At 54.7% G+C, this 16,028-nt stretch overlaps 1 protein-coding gene across 9 annotated transcripts in view; it reads right to left on the bottom strand.

The window, feature by feature from the left end:
* LDB3 (LIM domain binding 3) overlaps nucleotides 1-16,028 on the bottom strand; it is a 60,542-nt gene that overhangs the window by 23,558 nt on the left and 20,956 nt on the right. For 4 of the 9 annotated variants that reach the window (XM_074337204.1, XM_074337205.1, XM_074337206.1 and 1 more), the window contains 3 exons: nucleotides 14,629-14,798; nucleotides 14,096-14,132; nucleotides 1,608-1,784 (listed from right to left, as the gene is read on the bottom strand). In XM_074337204.1, coding sequence (XP_074193305.1) covers nucleotides 1,608-1,784; nucleotides 14,096-14,132; nucleotides 14,629-14,798 — 384 coding nt within the window. Of the gene's footprint in view, nucleotides 1-1,607; nucleotides 1,785-7,227; nucleotides 7,988-14,095; nucleotides 14,133-14,628; nucleotides 14,799-16,028 lie in introns of those variants that run through there. The other 5 variants (XM_074337207.1, XM_074337208.1, XM_019716125.2 and 2 more) reach the window with 2 other exon arrangements.

The following is a 16,028-nucleotide window of genomic DNA, read 5'->3' as shown; positions in this document are numbered from 1 at the left end:
GCGACAGATCCTGTGTCAGTGTTTGGTGTTGAGGGAGGTAGCAGAGGCTTAAGACATCCAGCAAGAATTCTGAGGCCATTTTCTGATGAAAGGCTGGGTGGCCATCTGCCTCCCACTTGCTTCCTCTAGCTCCATCCAGCCCTTGTGCAAGAAGGAGAGGTAGCTGGGCCCCAAGTGTGGTCCCCTGATCCATTCTGCTCCAGCCTGATGCTGGGAGTATTCCCGGTCTCTCTCCAACTTGCACCCAGGCCTCATCTCTCTTTGCAAGGCAAAGTGAGGGAAGGGTTTGCCCTGTTGAGGGAGTCCCGAGGGCCCCAGGACACAGAGGCCTGGAGTGTGGTGCTGGAGCCTGCCCTTGAGCAGGGCCACAGCATCTAGAGCTCCCCCATCCAAACTGGGGAGGCATCTTCCCACTCAGCAACAGAGACATTTCTTACCCTCCTCTAAGGTTCTTCTTGGTGCCCTTACTTGAAGAGACTGCGGTGTGCAGAGGGGCACTTGCTAAGTGCCCTCAGGAAGTGGGGATAGGACAAGCCCTGGAGGCCTGGGGAGTCTCACCCTTGAGGCTTGAGTTGGGCTGGGGAAAGGCTGAGCTCAGCACCACCTGGGTCATTGTGCAGCCCTGGGGGTGGGGGTGCAGCCCACAAGCCTGTGGGCCACTCTGCCCACCCTTTGTCCACGTCAGGCTGCACCAGGGACCTGTGCACCCTGACTCAGAGAGGCATGTCCTTTCCAGCAAACCCTGGGAGGGGAGCGTGGGAGACTGAGAAAGCTGGCTCTGACCCTAATGCCAACTTGATAGCTCCACACAGCCCAGAAAGAGCTGGGTGCCCAGCCTGTCACACTGCCTGGCTGCTCCATCTCCCAGCACCTCCTGCACCCTTCTCACACCCTGCCCCCACCTTTGCTGGGTATCCAGGAGGGCAGGCTGGAAAGCAGTAACTTGCAGTCTAGGCGAGCATTTTATGTGCTAGGGGTTTTATGTACAGTTTTTCTATCCCAACCCTATAAAATAGATGTTGCATTAAATGTCTTAGCAGATGAGAAAACTGAGGTTCAGAAAAGTTCAGTCACTTTCTGATGTAGAGATTTAAATCCCACTGCACCAGGTGTCTCTAGGGTGCTTCTCCATCGAGGAGAGGCTAAGGGACAAGGGCAAGTTAGTTGCTAAATATCTGACCTGCCTTCTGTACCCAGGCCAATGCTCCCTCCTCCATGGGCCTTCCTTGACTTCCCACAGGGACAACTTTCATTCTCCCTAATCACAGTTCCAGGAACACAGACTTCCCACACCATCTCGCTTTGTTATCTCTGTGTGTGTGTGTGTGTGTGTGTGTGTGTGTGTGTGTGTGTGTGTCTTTTACCACTCTCACTAGAGCATGGAGGGCAGGGCAGCACGCATCCCTGCGTCTGTCCTCAGCCCTGCAGTGCACTCCCCTTTACTCTCTGCAGCAAGTAGTGCTAGCCTTTCCCGGGGCCCCGGGCTCCTAACCACCTTGGATGGGCCTTTCTGAGGGCCAGACCCAGCTGCCAACAGATGGACCCAGGGTGAGGCCTTTCCTGTCTCCCTTCCCCACGGCTAGGGCTGGCACCAGTGGGCCAGTTACCTTGGACTGTCTGCAGCGCTTGAGGCAGGGGCTGCGGCAGAGGCGGTGGCAGCGTGGGCAGCGGCCAGGGGTGGCGAGGCTGCGCTGGGAGAGGCAGCAACAGGTGGCTGGGCAGAAGCGGGCAGCAGCGGGGTGGTGGCCTGGCTGGTGCACACTGGAGCATGCTCAACAGGGGTGCTGATGAGGCGGGATCGAGAAAGACAACAGGTCAAGGGGATCCCTCTGCATGGGGTGGAGGGGTGGATGCAGCAGAGGCAGGCTGGGCAGAAGGCACCGTCAGTACTGCCAACAGAGCAGGATCTTCCAGAAGGCATGTCCCCAGGCTCAGGGAAAGAGCCCCCCACCACCACCTTCGCACTGGACCCCAAGAGAGAAAGGCTCAGACCACAAGGAGGATCAGTTACATCAAAATTATTCTCAAGCCTGGTGCGATTTCCCCCACCCATTTTTGTGTACTTCCTAATTTTTCTGTCTGAGTAGGTATTACAAAAACACAGTGTGGTGGAAAAGTAGATTGAATTATCAACCAGTCCTGTTTTTCTTTCTCCCTTCTCCATTGGGTCAGAGGCACACATTGCCTTTGAGAAGGTATGATGGATAAGAAAAGCAGAGGTCAGATATTTGAGGGTCAAGAGCTTGGCTCTGGAACGGTGAGAGCCTGAGCTTTGGCCTGCGAAGGACTTTGCACTCACAATACATTTGGAAGATAAAAGCTACCATCCCAGGGAGATCACCATTATCTAGACCGGAAAAGTGGCAACGTGGTGGCGGCGGGGTTTGAGAATAGAGGCAGCTGTGTCCTCCTTCTGCGTAAACTCTGGGGAGATTGCAGGACCCCAGCATCTCCATGTCCATGGTGAAGGGGCAGGTGGACCCAAGACAGCCCAAAGATACCCAGGCTATCCTGTGCTCGAGCAGCTATAGAGGGTTTTCCATACACCCAAGGTGACCTGGACATGGCCCTGAGTGCCTGCCCATCTGCAAGGCCCTGTAATTGGGAACAAAAGGGGTGATTGCTGTGCCAGTGTGGACCAGCGTGACCAGACGGGATGGAGATATCCCCGCAGATGCCAGCACAGGTGGACCATTATCAAGGACCAGGTGCCCGGATGCCCCACCCTACCCGCCTTGCTATTATGTATGTGCCTCTTCCCCAAAACATTCCAAGCAAGAGAGGAGCATCAGAACCTGAGTTGATGGGATTAGATTTCTGCCACCTGTGAAATGGGGCAGAGAATACAAATTAAATGACAGGAAAGCAAAGATATGCACATTCTTTGTTCATCCAGGTCATTGGATTAAGATTAGTACTTGTTACAATAACAACAGGATACGGCAGCTCCTGCAGGTGGGAATGGCTGTCCCATGCCATGTAATTCATTTTCTGACTTGGCACTATGCGGTACACATCTGCAGTTTCTCACAACTGCCCTCTGATGTGGATATTAGCGACTCTATTTTAAAAATGAGGGAATGGGGACAGAGAATTGCATGGCTGAAACTCCTAGAACGTCTGGGTGGTGACAGCAGGATCTGACTGAGGGGCGTTTGGAGCCTTACCCAGTACCACAAGTGGCCGTTCAGGGAGGAAAAAAGAAACTTCTTACAGTCAGGCAAGTATAATCTTTCCCCAACAAAAGGTACTATTCTTATTTGAAAGAAGTGGAATAATCATCTTCCCTCTGTGAGTGCTGACCACATGCCAGGCCTGGTGCTCACAGCTGGATAAGCATTACTGCATTTGATCCTTTCAACCTTGCTGGGAGATTAGTATCAAGATCCTGATTTTATAGATGAGGAACCTGAGGTCCACAGAGACTGAATCTCTGCTAAAACATCACACAGCTGCCAAGTACCAGAGGAGGGTGTGAGCCCTAATCACTGTAACACTTCTCAGACTTTAATATGCAGACAAGTTGCCTGGGAATCTTGTTAAAATGCAGCTTCTGGTTCAGTAGGTCTGGGTGAGGCTGAGAGTCTAACAAGCTCCCAGGTGATGCTAATACTGCTGGTCCATGAACCACACTTTGAGTAACAAGGTGCTACAGAGGTCTGTTCCAGACGGGGATGCCAGAGGGCCAGGAGCTATTTACCAAAGCATCGCTGAGGTGCTGTCCTCCATCTAGCACAGCGTATGGCAGAGAAAGGCATGTGAGAGGGCTGGGGAAGAAGCGAGCTGGGGAATTCGCGCGGTTGTGGGCTGACTGCCCCATGAGATGGAGCAATACTCTTCTCTGAGATTGTGTGGGAAGCCTCCAGGATGGACAAGGACCATCCCTTTCCCAGCTTAGTGGTAGTTCAGAGGGAGGGCCTTAGGCAGCCCAATTCTTAGGCCTGCAGCAGTGCCCAGCCCTGGCCTTTCTATGAGGCCACTCACTCATCCTCCATGAAAGAACCTGGCTTCTGGAACCTACTCCCATGAAGCAGCTACCTCAGAGAAGTAGCTGCTACCTCAGAGAAGTAGCTGCAGGTCCTGAAGCCATATCGCTGAGCTGGCTGCTAGAGCGTCCTCAGAGCATGGGCAAGTATGGCCTACGAAGGCCCAGGCTGACAGAGGACACCCAGTCTCTGTTATTTGCTTCTCCCTGACCCTGTGGGCTTCTGGGAACTGAGGACACCACTCAAGACAGGAGCGATGATAATGTCTGGGCTGCCGGACAAATAGGAAGCTGCTTTGCCTGTTCCCTTTGCTCCAATTCCCTGTCAGACCAGCGTACCTGGTGATATCCTCAGACATTGCTCCAAATGAACCCTGGAATATGGGGGTGGTGGTGGTGGTGGTGAAGTTGGAGTTGGACGTGGGTCCTAGGAAAACCCATGAGCTACTTCAGGGCCAGGACAAAGGGCATGCACGGGAGCACGCCCCTGGGGGTCTTGCTGAGGGACATCCTCTCTAGGACCATGGTCTGCAGACGCCAAGCAGCCAGGGCCTTGGGGAGTAGGGGCAGCACTGAAGGGCATCCTGAAGGATCTTGTCTAGGCCAGTTACTGCCTGAAGTCTCATGAGCCCCCAAAACCCAAGGAGGGTATCTCAGAGAGCCAGCATGAAGAGAATTTACTTGGCCCTGGCTTCAGTCCTAAAGACAGTGCTCGTGAAATCAGTTCAGCCTGGTTTAGGATTCTATAGCTGCCTCCTGCCTCAGTCATAATTCACTTTAAATAAGCAAAATCCAAACCAAACCAACTATATTCAACTGCTCACGGCTGCGTGGGGAGCGTGTGGCCAGGCGAGAAACACAGCCTGGCTACTGTCCCCTTTTCAGCCCATCTCTTCCCTCCACCCAGTTGGCATTAAGGTGGAGTGTGCCAACCCTGTGCCCTGCTCTGCTGTGGTGGCCCTTGGTTGATGCTTTCATTGATGGCAATGATATGTATGGAAAGGCCTTGTGTTGGTGGTGGTGCTAGGCTTGGAGTCTGTGATCACTGGGCTCAGGCTGGAACTGTCGGTGGTGGTCGAGGTGTTGCAGTTGATAGTGTTGGGGGGTGGCTGCCATTATTGGGGCGATGCTGCTATTTGTGTTAGTTACAAGAATGGAATACGAATATCTCGTTGGTTGGATAATGACAGAACACCAATCAGATGGTTGCTCTTGAAATCGTGCCCTTGCCGCCCACCTAGCTGGTGTTTCATCTTGCAGCCTGATGGCTATTGCTTAGGGCGGACCTGACCATGTCACTTTGCAGCAGGGCCGCTGCACTGCACTGCACAACTCCAGGAGGCCCTTTAACACGTAGTCTACGCGAATGACAGCGCTCGAGCACGTGCACAGCAGTCCCCACAGCTGCAGTGTGAACGATGCCCAGCAGTCTTCGCTAGTTCAGTATTGCCTTCAGAATCCAGTCAAAATCCCATAGCCAACATCCCAGCTCTGGACCACTAATAACCAAAACATCCTCTGCCGTCCCTCCATTCCCGCCAAAATGACTAGCTCGGGGTTCTGGGACACCTCTTCTCATCAGCACCTCTGCTCCCCTTGCTTGGAGTACCTATCCAGCCTTCCCTAACTGCACATGCCCCAATCCTAACTGTTCTTGAGGATCAGACACACAGACGCTTTCTTCCAGGAAGCCTTTTCCGGTCCTGCAGTCGAGGGGGGCAGAGGGGGCAGGGCGCTCCCCATCTCTGGATCTCACCTGAGCAACCTTGCACCATGTCAGTTACATCCACATTAGCCCTTTCGGATTTCTTTGACCCCCACAGCAGCCACGCGTGCTGCCTTGACTAATGCCCATGGGCATGGAAGGCTGAATGAAGACATCTTTCCTGTTTACTCCAGAGGGCGTGATGCAGACCCCTGGCCTGGGGCCACCTGAGGCACTGCCTGCAGGGGCCTGGGGTCACAGGGAGGCACCAGGCAGGCTGGAAAGCAAATGAGAGCCTTCCAGAGCTTCAAGATGGCTCTGACAGGCTGGGGGCCAGGGCCAGGGCATTGTGCGGCTACCAGTTCTGCCTGATTGGCTCAGGTCCTTCTGCCAGCCTCAGAACAACCACTGCCTGGGACCTCTCTCTGTCTGGCAGCCCCCGGCCCCACAACCCACCATTGGACCTTAAAAGTCCGCAGTAAACGCTCAGCTAAATGTGAGTGTGCTCCAGGATGCCCCCATCACCTCTGTTGATCCTCAGCCAGCTTGCCCTGCCTGGCCCTGGCTCTGGAGTCAGACTGCTAGAGGCAGGAAGAGATGGGAAGCCAAAGTGGAACAGGCTGGTGGGAAGCATCTTAGGGTGGTGGGCAGGATAGAACCATCTCCCTAGCCAGCCCTTCTTGATGGGATTGCCAAGGTCCCTGGAGGCAGAAAGAAAGCCTGTGCCCAGATAGCAGGAGTGGGAGTGAGGCTCTGGCCCAGTCCAGCCACAGCGGGAAGTTCTGAGGGATTGGCCTCAGCGTCTGCCTTTATGTGCTAAATGTCGTTGGTCTCATGTTATCAGCTGGTGGTTCTTGCAACCAGGGACCAGGCTGATGGGTAGACAGGAGGTGGAGAGGATATGAGCCTGCCAGCCTGGCCCTTCCAAAATGCTCAGGACCAGGGCAAGACCACAGGTAGGTGGGGGCCAGGGGCAAGACCCAGCTGGAGGTCTTCTCTGCCTTCCTGCCACTTGAGCAAGACTCCACCAGGCACATCTTCCACTGCTTCTCCCCTGGGCCATGATCCCGGCCCACCCAGGACCCCCAGCAGCTCTGTGACCTTCTCCTTAGTCCAGGCATGCCTTCCTGCGCCCCTGAGCCCACCTCCTGGAGCAGGGCTGAGCATGAACAGCACCTTCCTGGGAGAGGGTTTGTCGCTTGCTTTCTGATGGGGAGCAATGGATGGCTTGGCCTGCTGGTTGCAGCTGGGCATGGGAGCCAAGGCAGGGGGCATTCAGGTACCCACCGATACACACTTGCCCGCGGGAGGCTAAGGCTGCCCGTCTGGCCACAGCACAGATTCCCACCCGCCATTTGCCAGCCTGAGCTTGCAGCTCAGGTGGTTCCCTCGAGGTTGGGAATCAGTGGAGGGCAGAGCTGCACCAGGTCCTAGCCCCAGTAGGCACTGCCCCTGCCCCTCTTCTGGATGTGCCTGTCCTCTCCTCGTCTTAGACATGCTCCTCTCAGGTGGTACAGCATGACTGGGGCTGCTTTGGTTCATTTCAAATCCTCTTTATTTCAGAACAAGCATGCTTATATGTACAGGAGAGAGAACTAGGGAGCTAGCACACACAGTACAGAGAGGCGAGCACATGGCCCAATCTCGCCACAGCCAGGAGGGACCTCTGCCTCATCTACCTGGGACTTCCATTTCCTCCGCAGAAAACCCTGTTCCAGGCTGTTGGGGCTCCAGAGGGCAACAAGGGAGTAAGTAGGGACAAGGAGTCAGCATCTTCCCAGGACCCTAATCTATGGGCAACTCCTTTCATGATGGCACTAGGCTGGGGTGCCTCTCCCAGGAGTTGAGGTTGGTAGGAAATTGACCAGTGGCATGTTCTGTTTCCCTTGGTTCTGGGGTGTTACGCCAGCACGCCTCATCACATCCTCTCTGATGTATGGCTAAGGCCCTGGGCAGGAGAGCAGAGGCTTGGGCTGTTTGGGGGGTGGTGAGGGTTGCACTGAGGGGTGGGATGGATGGGTGCAGTCTGCACAGGGGCCGGGCCTTGGCCGTCAGCTCTGGGGGTGGGGGACAGAGAGCAAGACTGCTGCACTTGCCTATTTAAGATACCCCCACAGCTCTACATTCTCAAGCATCACCATGGGGCTCACATGCCAGATCTGTGGGGAGAAAGTAGGGTGGGGGGGACTCCAGACAGCTTTTAACTTTTAACGTTAAGGATTTGGGCTGAAAGGCCATGGTGCCAGTTGCGCAATTTGGCAAAACGTGGGCTGTTACGTTCGGTTTCAAACCTTTCCCTGTGGCACAGAGAGAGAGACAGAGACAGAGAGAGACAGAGAGAAGAGAGAAAGAAAGAAAGGGATTAGGGAATGTGTCCGCCATTCCCCTGTCTGATAGCTGGGGCAGAGGGTATGGGAGGGGAGAATTTGGCTTGGAGAGGCTTTGCCATCCAGGGGGTACTTTCCAAGTGGTCAGCCCTGGGTTGAGGGCAAGACCGCAGTCCCAAGGAACAGGATGGAGGGGCTAAAGTCCCTGACTTGAGTGGGAGGACATGGAGAAGGAGCCTGGCTAGAGGGCCTGAGGGCAGGCTGGGCAAAGGGAGGCCTCTGGGTTCTGCCTGTCCTATGTCATTAGCGCTGGGCAGGGCTGCTTTGGCTGTGAGCTCTCGGGCTGAACCACATAGGCAGGTGGGCCTAGAATGGTCTCTGTCCCCTAGCTGGGCATAAAGAAGGAGAAACACCTATCCCTGTGATAAGGCTTGGTGAGCAGATCTGTCACCTCCCTATGTCGCCCCAGGCTCTGCCAACATTTTTCTGTCCCCAGAGAGAAGTCTTCCAATACCACCAACTGCCCCTGCCCTGTGAGGCCTGAGCACAGCCAGGCACACGTGTGCACACACATACTCACAAGGCCGTGGCACACATACAGAGGGACAGGACTTCCTGCTACTTCCCACCAGCAGGGCCTCTGCGATTCAACCCACAGCCTGCTGGGCCGAGGGCACAGGACAAAGCAGGCAAGGAGCAGCCAGAAACAAAGAAATGGAGGAGAGGGTATGCCTGGGGGAGGCCAGTGACACAGATGCCAGAATCCTAGAACCACTCCCCGCCTTCCCCACCAGGCTGGAGGAGTTCTAACGTCCTCCAGAGAGGGGCACGCTGCTGGCCCAGGCCACATCCAGCCACAAACGCCATGTATTTAACCTGGACAATGTTTAAAACTCATTTTAGAAATTAATTGCTACATCCAGTCCATGGAATACCACTCAGCAATAAAAAGACATGAATAAACCACTGCTACACTCAGCAACGTGGGTGAATCCCCAGGGAATCTGGCTGACTGAAAAATCCAATCTCATGAGGTCGCAGGCTTTATGATTCTATTTATACAACATTCTTAAAATGACAAAATTATAGAAATGGAGAACAGATAACAGATTAGTGGTTGCCACAAGTTAGGGAGAGGGTGTGCGGTAGGGAGGTGGGTGTGGTTATAAAAGGGCAACATGGGGCAATGCTCGGGTTATGGAAATAGTCTGTACTTGACTGTATCAGAGTTAATACCCTGGTTGCAATATTGTGCTGTAGTTTTGCAAGACATTACCATTGGGGGTAAAGGGTACATAGGATCTCTCTGTATTATTTCTTACAACTGCATGCCAATCTGCAATGATCTCAAAATAAAGGGTTTAATAAATAAATTGCCAGCATATAAAAATCAGAAGATCAGCTCTAGGTCTTTAGAAATCAGAGGATGGGGCAGTGCCAGTCTCACATTTCTCCGTGGTAATAGTCCCGTGTCCACACATTTACACCTGGCCACCTTCCTGCACCTGTATTACCTGGTGGACTTGCCCCCCCACACACCTTGAGTCCTGCATACTGGGTCTCTGTGTGAGATTCTGTTGGACAAAAGGGACCCGCTGATAACATATTTGAAAACCACCAGTCGAGTCCAAGCTTTCCTAACACCAAGAGGAAACCAAGGCCCAGAGACATCATGAATGGCCCAAAGCCACCCGGACACTCAGCATCGGAACCACAATCTCAGTGCCGGCATCTTCGCTACCTGCTTCTCTGAGGTCAGGGAGAAGGGATAGAGGCCCTGCGGCAGGGCCCACGCACACCTGCTGACGGCACGGAAGTAGCAACAATCCACCATCCCAGACAGACCCCCCAACCAGGACACAGAGGCAGCCACTTTGTCCAGCCAGGTCTGCAGCCATTGCATCAGTGCTCAGTGACAGGACAGGGACAGTTCTGGAGAGCCACAAGTCTAGTGAGCCTGCTTTGCTTAGAGCTGTTTGGAAATTCACAGCCAGCCAGAGAAAAGAGCGAAGACGAGAGGAAGAGAGAGGCGAAGACAGAGAGAAAGGGAGAGAGATCCTGGTACACCCACAGCAGCTGCTCAGGGGGTATCTAGGGCTGTGCTGGCCTCTCCAGATGTGGTTTTCAAACTTGCTAGGCTGGCTGAACACTGAGGACAAACAAATCCACAAAATGCAGGTAACTTTTGCTACCCATAGCTGCCCACTGCTCCTCACGAGGCTTCCCTTTGAGAGAGGGCCCTGAGTCATGTGGCACCATGGGAGTCAGCCACGTGAGCAGGGACAGCTGAATATGAACAGGGAGGGAAGAGGGCACTGCAGGGGGAGGAGGGAGGAACCAGGGAGTCCTGTTCTCTGTTGGAAGGGGAGGTGGGGTGAGGAGAGGAAAGAGAACCTCAGATGGTTACAAAATGGAGAAGGGACTTGGGAGGGTTTGTATGTTGTCTGCAGAGACGTGTGCAAGGCAAGCCTCACTTTCAACTCCTCTGTGAACCCGTCACTCAGATCAACTTTGCTCCTTAAGACTTGGGGACTCAGAGAGGTACAGATTCTTTATGTAGGTGAGCATCAGGTAAACAGAGACTGCACCTATAGATGGTTGCACCACAAGGCGGGGCCAGGGAATGTCTGGGCTACACACTGTGGTCCTCCAGGATGGTTACACCCAGGCAGTGGGGTCCAGATGCCTCACAGATTCAAGCCCTGCCTAGGACAAAGCTAGGCTTTTCCTACTCCCAGTCCCATCAGGGCTGCCACACGTGGACCGAACCTTCCAAGCCATGAGTGCCCAGAATGCCTTCCCAAAGTCAGAGGGAAGCTGTGGTGACCTCTCTGAGATGGAGGCTCAGCTTTTGGATGGAGGCACTATTGGTGCTCTGTTATTCAGAGGACAGAGGAGGCTGGGAGCCACAGCACTCCTGCACTCGCTAGAGCAGGTCCCGTGGGGAATCTGGCAGGAGGCTAGTGTTTATGCCCACCTGGGCAGTTTGCTAAGGTGCTGGGTCTTTCCTGGGATGGGAGCCAAATCCACGGCTGATGCCTGGGCTGTTCAGGAGCCCGCCCTGCCTCACCTATAAATACAGGGTCTCTGGAGATTAGGTTCTGCCTGGGCTGGCCAATAGATGGGCGCTAGAGCCTCGAAGGGAAGCTACCTGCTACCAGGTACCAGAGATATCATCAGAGCATAGGGAGCCAGGGCCCAGAGGAGAAGAAGGGAGGGAAGGGCAGAGCTGTGGGATGCTCTGGGACTCTGTGGGGCGTGAAAGACCCAGGAGGCCGAGCAGCCACAGGTGAGGGGACAGTTTGCAGGGTTCTGTAACATGCAGACTTACACTTGCCCTCTAGCCACCAGTGCCACTGCCTGGTACAGAACACCTGACACCACTCATGCAGCGTTACTGCCAGCTTTCCCACCACACAGCAACAGGAAGGAGAAAGCACCTCTGGACGTGTACAAGCCTATATAGGCTGTCGCCGTGCACAGGCTGCTGGGGCCCAGGGTTTGGCAAACTCAGGCTCTGCTGGAGTAAGACATTTGGAAGTGTGAAGCCCCTCTGGGGAGACTCAGCCTTCAGAGAAACCCTTAGACTCCTCACTGTGAGTACCAACGAATTGGGAGAAAGAGAAGGAGGATGTGGCTGCCCTCAGGCAACAAGATGAGTCAAGGTATGGGAGTGCAGCTTCCAACTTGGGAGTGGGGACAGAGGGAAGTGGGGCTCAGCCCCCTTGGGGAGCAAGACCTGTGACCAGCCTGGACTCAGGGTGGGGACAAGCATGTTCCCTTCTGCTCAGATGGCCACTTGGGTGAGCCCCGGGCCCCAGCTGTGACCAGGAGCCATAGCCACTACTTCAAACTTTGGTCACAAACAGAGGTGAACCTCTGCAGCCACTGCACCCCCATACCCACCCCCAAGATCCACAGGCTGCTTGGGATTTTGTGAAATGAAAACGCCCACCCTCTTCCTGTGGCCATGGGGAGATTGGGCATTTTGGGGGAGGCTATGAGGACAACCCTCCAGAAATTAAAGTCAGGAAAAGGGAGAGGAGCAGGAGGCTTATTCCCCTCCAGTCCTGAGCAGAAACCTTGTCCCAGAGCCTTCACTGAACAGCCAGAGACCCCAAAGGGAGGAGCTGATGGTGGCACAATGTCTACAGGTGGGGGGGGGGGACTGCTTTCTTGGTTGGGGGCCTGGGAATGAGGGAGGAAGCAGGCTGGAGCCTCCTCTTTGGCCCTTGTTCCAGATTTCCCTACAACAAAACCCTACAGTAGCTGCGGGAGAGCCCCTAAGACTCGCAACAGAGTTCTCAAGATTCCAAGTCCCCCTGCCTTCTGCTGGTGAGTGAACCAAGCTTGTGGGCGGTTAGGCCCGGGGGGAAGGACTAACCTCCCCACTTATTTGCAGGACCAGGCAGAACACACCCCGGAAGATGCTTCTGAAAGCTGAGAAGGGGGAGGCCAAAGACGAGGCCTGAGGACCATCCTTGATACTTCCTTTCATGTTCTCACCCCTAACTTTGCAATGCCTGCAAATATTCCAGGAGAAATACAAAAAACAGAAGTTCCCTGTCATCTACCACCACCAATATTCTCCTGCCTTCTAAACAGTGTCCGATTAACAAGATGCAAGCTTAGAGTGACCGGCCGGAGGAACATAAAGTGACCAGAAGGACCCCAGAGGGGGTGCAGAAGCCAGAAAGGCAGGGTTGCCCCATGGGAGGGACAGAAAACACCACTGCTGGCTTCCTGATGGAAGAAACCTGGGGACTTTTAAGTTGTTTGCCATGGTGTGTGTGCTGTAGAACCCCTCTATCTTTGGTAAGGCTGCACTGTTCACTGGAGCGTCTGTGTGAGTGGCTTCAGAGGGGAGGTGGGACAAACACAGAAACAGCACACAGGAGCAGCGGAGCATAGGAGCGGGGAGTACTGAGAGCTCAGTCACACTTAAAATAGCTAGATACTAACTTGTGAGCTAAATCAAACATCACCTCACTTCAGGCGCGTAGACGCATTGCAGGCACTGACAGGAGAAGAACTGTTACTGGGACTGCGTGCTCAGCAGGAGGCCTGGGGGACCACACTTTAGGCTTGGAAGCCCCAGCCAAAGAGGAGGGGCAATTTGGATTGGCAAAAATACAGGTTCAAAAAGAAAATATCACACCAACGCCAGCTGACCCCAGAGGCCCACTCTCCACACAGTTCTGTGGCCAGGACACGTAGGTTAGAGAGTACAGAAAGCTTGGCCAGGGTGGAAGAGTGTCTCGGAGCCCCAGCCTCACACAGAGGCCACCACAGGATGCACTGACCCAAGACAGAATCTCCCAGGAAGAACATGCAGATGACACATTTGCCTCTGGAGTATAAGACCATCACACTGGGCAACGTGCCTTACCCTGGAAGGCCCTAGTGGGTTCCAGTGGGCTCCAGGGCAGCATGACCCCCTTGTGCCCAGGTCCAGGAGCACCGGACAGGTGGTAAGTTAGTGGCTGTGGCCTCAGGCCTTCCAGTGTTGCGGAGACCATAGCTTGACCTTGAGCCACCTAGCCCTGCACAAATCCCACTTCATGCCCAAGGCTTGTCCTTCCTTGCAGAAGCTGTTGTGCTTTGAGCAATTCATGGAAATAATACCTCAGTGTCTGGACAGGTGAGTCCAAGGGTTAGGCACCTGTGCCCAGCACAGCCCTCCTCGTGCCTGCTTCCCAGTGCCTAGCCTACAGATTCACAGGGTGGGCAGGTAAGGCAGTTGGCCCAGTGCCCTCACAGGGAGAGATGCCCTCATTCTCAACAGCCCAGCAAAGGCCAAAGCAGCCCTGCCCCTGCCCAGGGACAGAGCCAGGAGAGCCCAGAGTCCTCACTCCTGCAGCCTGGGCCTAGGGGATAGAGACAGCTCCTAGCACCCACCTCACTGACTCGGGACAAATGCCCCATGTCAGCATCTGCTGGAGCCCTTTAGGGGCTAGGAGTTTCCAAATATCTGAACTTGAGAGGTTCTTTCCATAAGTCATGTGACCTGGGGGGGCTGCCCAGAGAGGGATGGGGTTAGGAGGGGCAAGGCCACAGAGCCTGAATCCAGGCACTTACCTTGACCTTCGCAAAGCTTCTTCGTCAGGGTCTTGCACTGTGGGTAGAAAGTTGCTGGTCAGGAGGAATCACAGGGAACATAAGGAATAAAAGCCACTAGAGCTCTGCTGGCACTGAGTCCCCACCAATGGCTGAACAGTTACTGCTCCCTAGCCCAGGAAAGGAAAGGCTGTGTGCTGAGCAGAGGGCAGGGGGAGAAGGGACAGGAGAGGAAGTGGTGCAGTTGGGTGAGAATGGTCAGAGGTGTGGCCAGTGAGGTCCTCTTACCCCAGCTCTGGACAGTAATTTCACCCGGAAGCACCATGTTTAGCCTTCTGCCTGCTGTTGAGTCAGGGAGCTGAGCAGAAGGCTGATATCGTTTGCCTGCCCCAGAAGGGGCTCAGCAGGCCCCTGTTTACCTATGAAGGCCAGCTCGTCTTCCAGGGTGGGGGGCTTGACTCCCTAGCTTCTGTGGGACTGTGGAGTAGGGCCCAGGATCCTCATGGCCCCTCAGCATCTCCCGTTTCTGCCCCACCCCCACAGCCCTCACTTACTGTATTCTGTCCCTGTCATCTGGGCCAGGATGCGGAAGGAGCGAGACTGCAGGTTGGATGAGCGGCGGGCCCACTCATCAGCCTCATCTTCCGGCTTGTTCTGGTTCTTAATCACAGCCTGATACACGGGAGAGGCGCTGTCTACAGCAAGATCTTTAACAGGAAGGCTCCTGCAATGCAGAAAGAGGCCGTGGGCGAGGGCGAGGCTGGAACCCTGCCCCCGACCCTTACATCCGCCCCACATTGCGCCCCTGGCACCCCTTTGCCTGTGGTGGCCCCTACCCATCTGAACCCACTATACCCTTTACCCACTGCCATCTGAGAGCTGGGGACAAGGGCTTGGCTGGGTCCTCAGTGCTCAGGGTGGTCACAGTGAGATGGTGATTCCTTTCACGAAGGATCAGGAGGCTCAGACCCTCCCTGCCAACACCCCTCCCCACGCTGACTCCACACATAGGCCTGAAGACACCCCACCCCAGGGGCGGACTCTCCTTTAAGGAGAGAGGAGGCAGATGTCTTCTTGAAGTAACTTCCACCTCCCTGGGCAGGCCCTGAACTTGGGGTTATGTGAGGACAGGCCATTCAGGGGACCCAGAGGCTTCCTCAAGGTCATTTCCTTGCCCTCTTCACACCTTTGGATCCGAACAGGAAGCCACCAATGCAGTGACTGCCCTAGAAAAGGACTGGGGGCTCTTGCTCAGCTACAAACAGGCAGGCACCGTGGGGAGGTGGTGTGAGAAACTGGCAACAAGGCCATGCGGTCGGGTACCACCTGTAGACAGGGGGTTCTGGCCTGGGGAAGCTGGGAGTGGAGCCGCAGGAGAGTCACTAGTCTCTGCCCCAACCTACTGAGGGGTTCCTGGTGACCTTCCCTTAGACTTCCAGGGTCTGGCATGTCAGAGGTGCTCAAAATTTAATTGGGGCGGCCGGATAACTCAGTTGGTTAGAGCACAGGGCTCTTAACAACAAGGTTGCTGGTTCGATTCCCACATGGGCCACTGTGAGCTGCACCCTCCACAATTAGATTGAAACAACTACTTGACTTGGACCTGATGGGTCCTGGAAAAACACACTTAAAATAAATAAAAGTTTAAAAAAAAAACAAACACTTAATTGAATGAATGAATCCTACATCAGAGCCATAGGGCTCCCAGAGGCCCCTGGGTCCAGTGTAGGGAGGATACCCAGACCAGACTGCAGGGAGTATACATCAAAAGCTTTATGGGTGTCCACTGACCCTGTCCAGTGAGGGCTGGAGGATGCAGGCCGCCTAGCCCACGCTGTCAGCAGTCAGGTGAACTCAGGTGGCGCTCACAGCAATAACAGCCTGCCTCCCCAGTCCATGGGCCAGCGGCCCAGCCCTCTCCTCTTACAGATGCTGAAACTGAGGTCCAGAGAGG

This window comes from Rhinolophus sinicus, linkage group LG07, assembly GCF_036562045.2.
Source record: "Rhinolophus sinicus isolate RSC01 linkage group LG07, ASM3656204v1, whole genome shotgun sequence".
NCBI lineage: Eukaryota > Metazoa > Chordata > Mammalia > Chiroptera > Rhinolophidae > Rhinolophus > Rhinolophus sinicus.
This window is presented reverse-complemented; position numbering and strand designations above follow the sequence as displayed.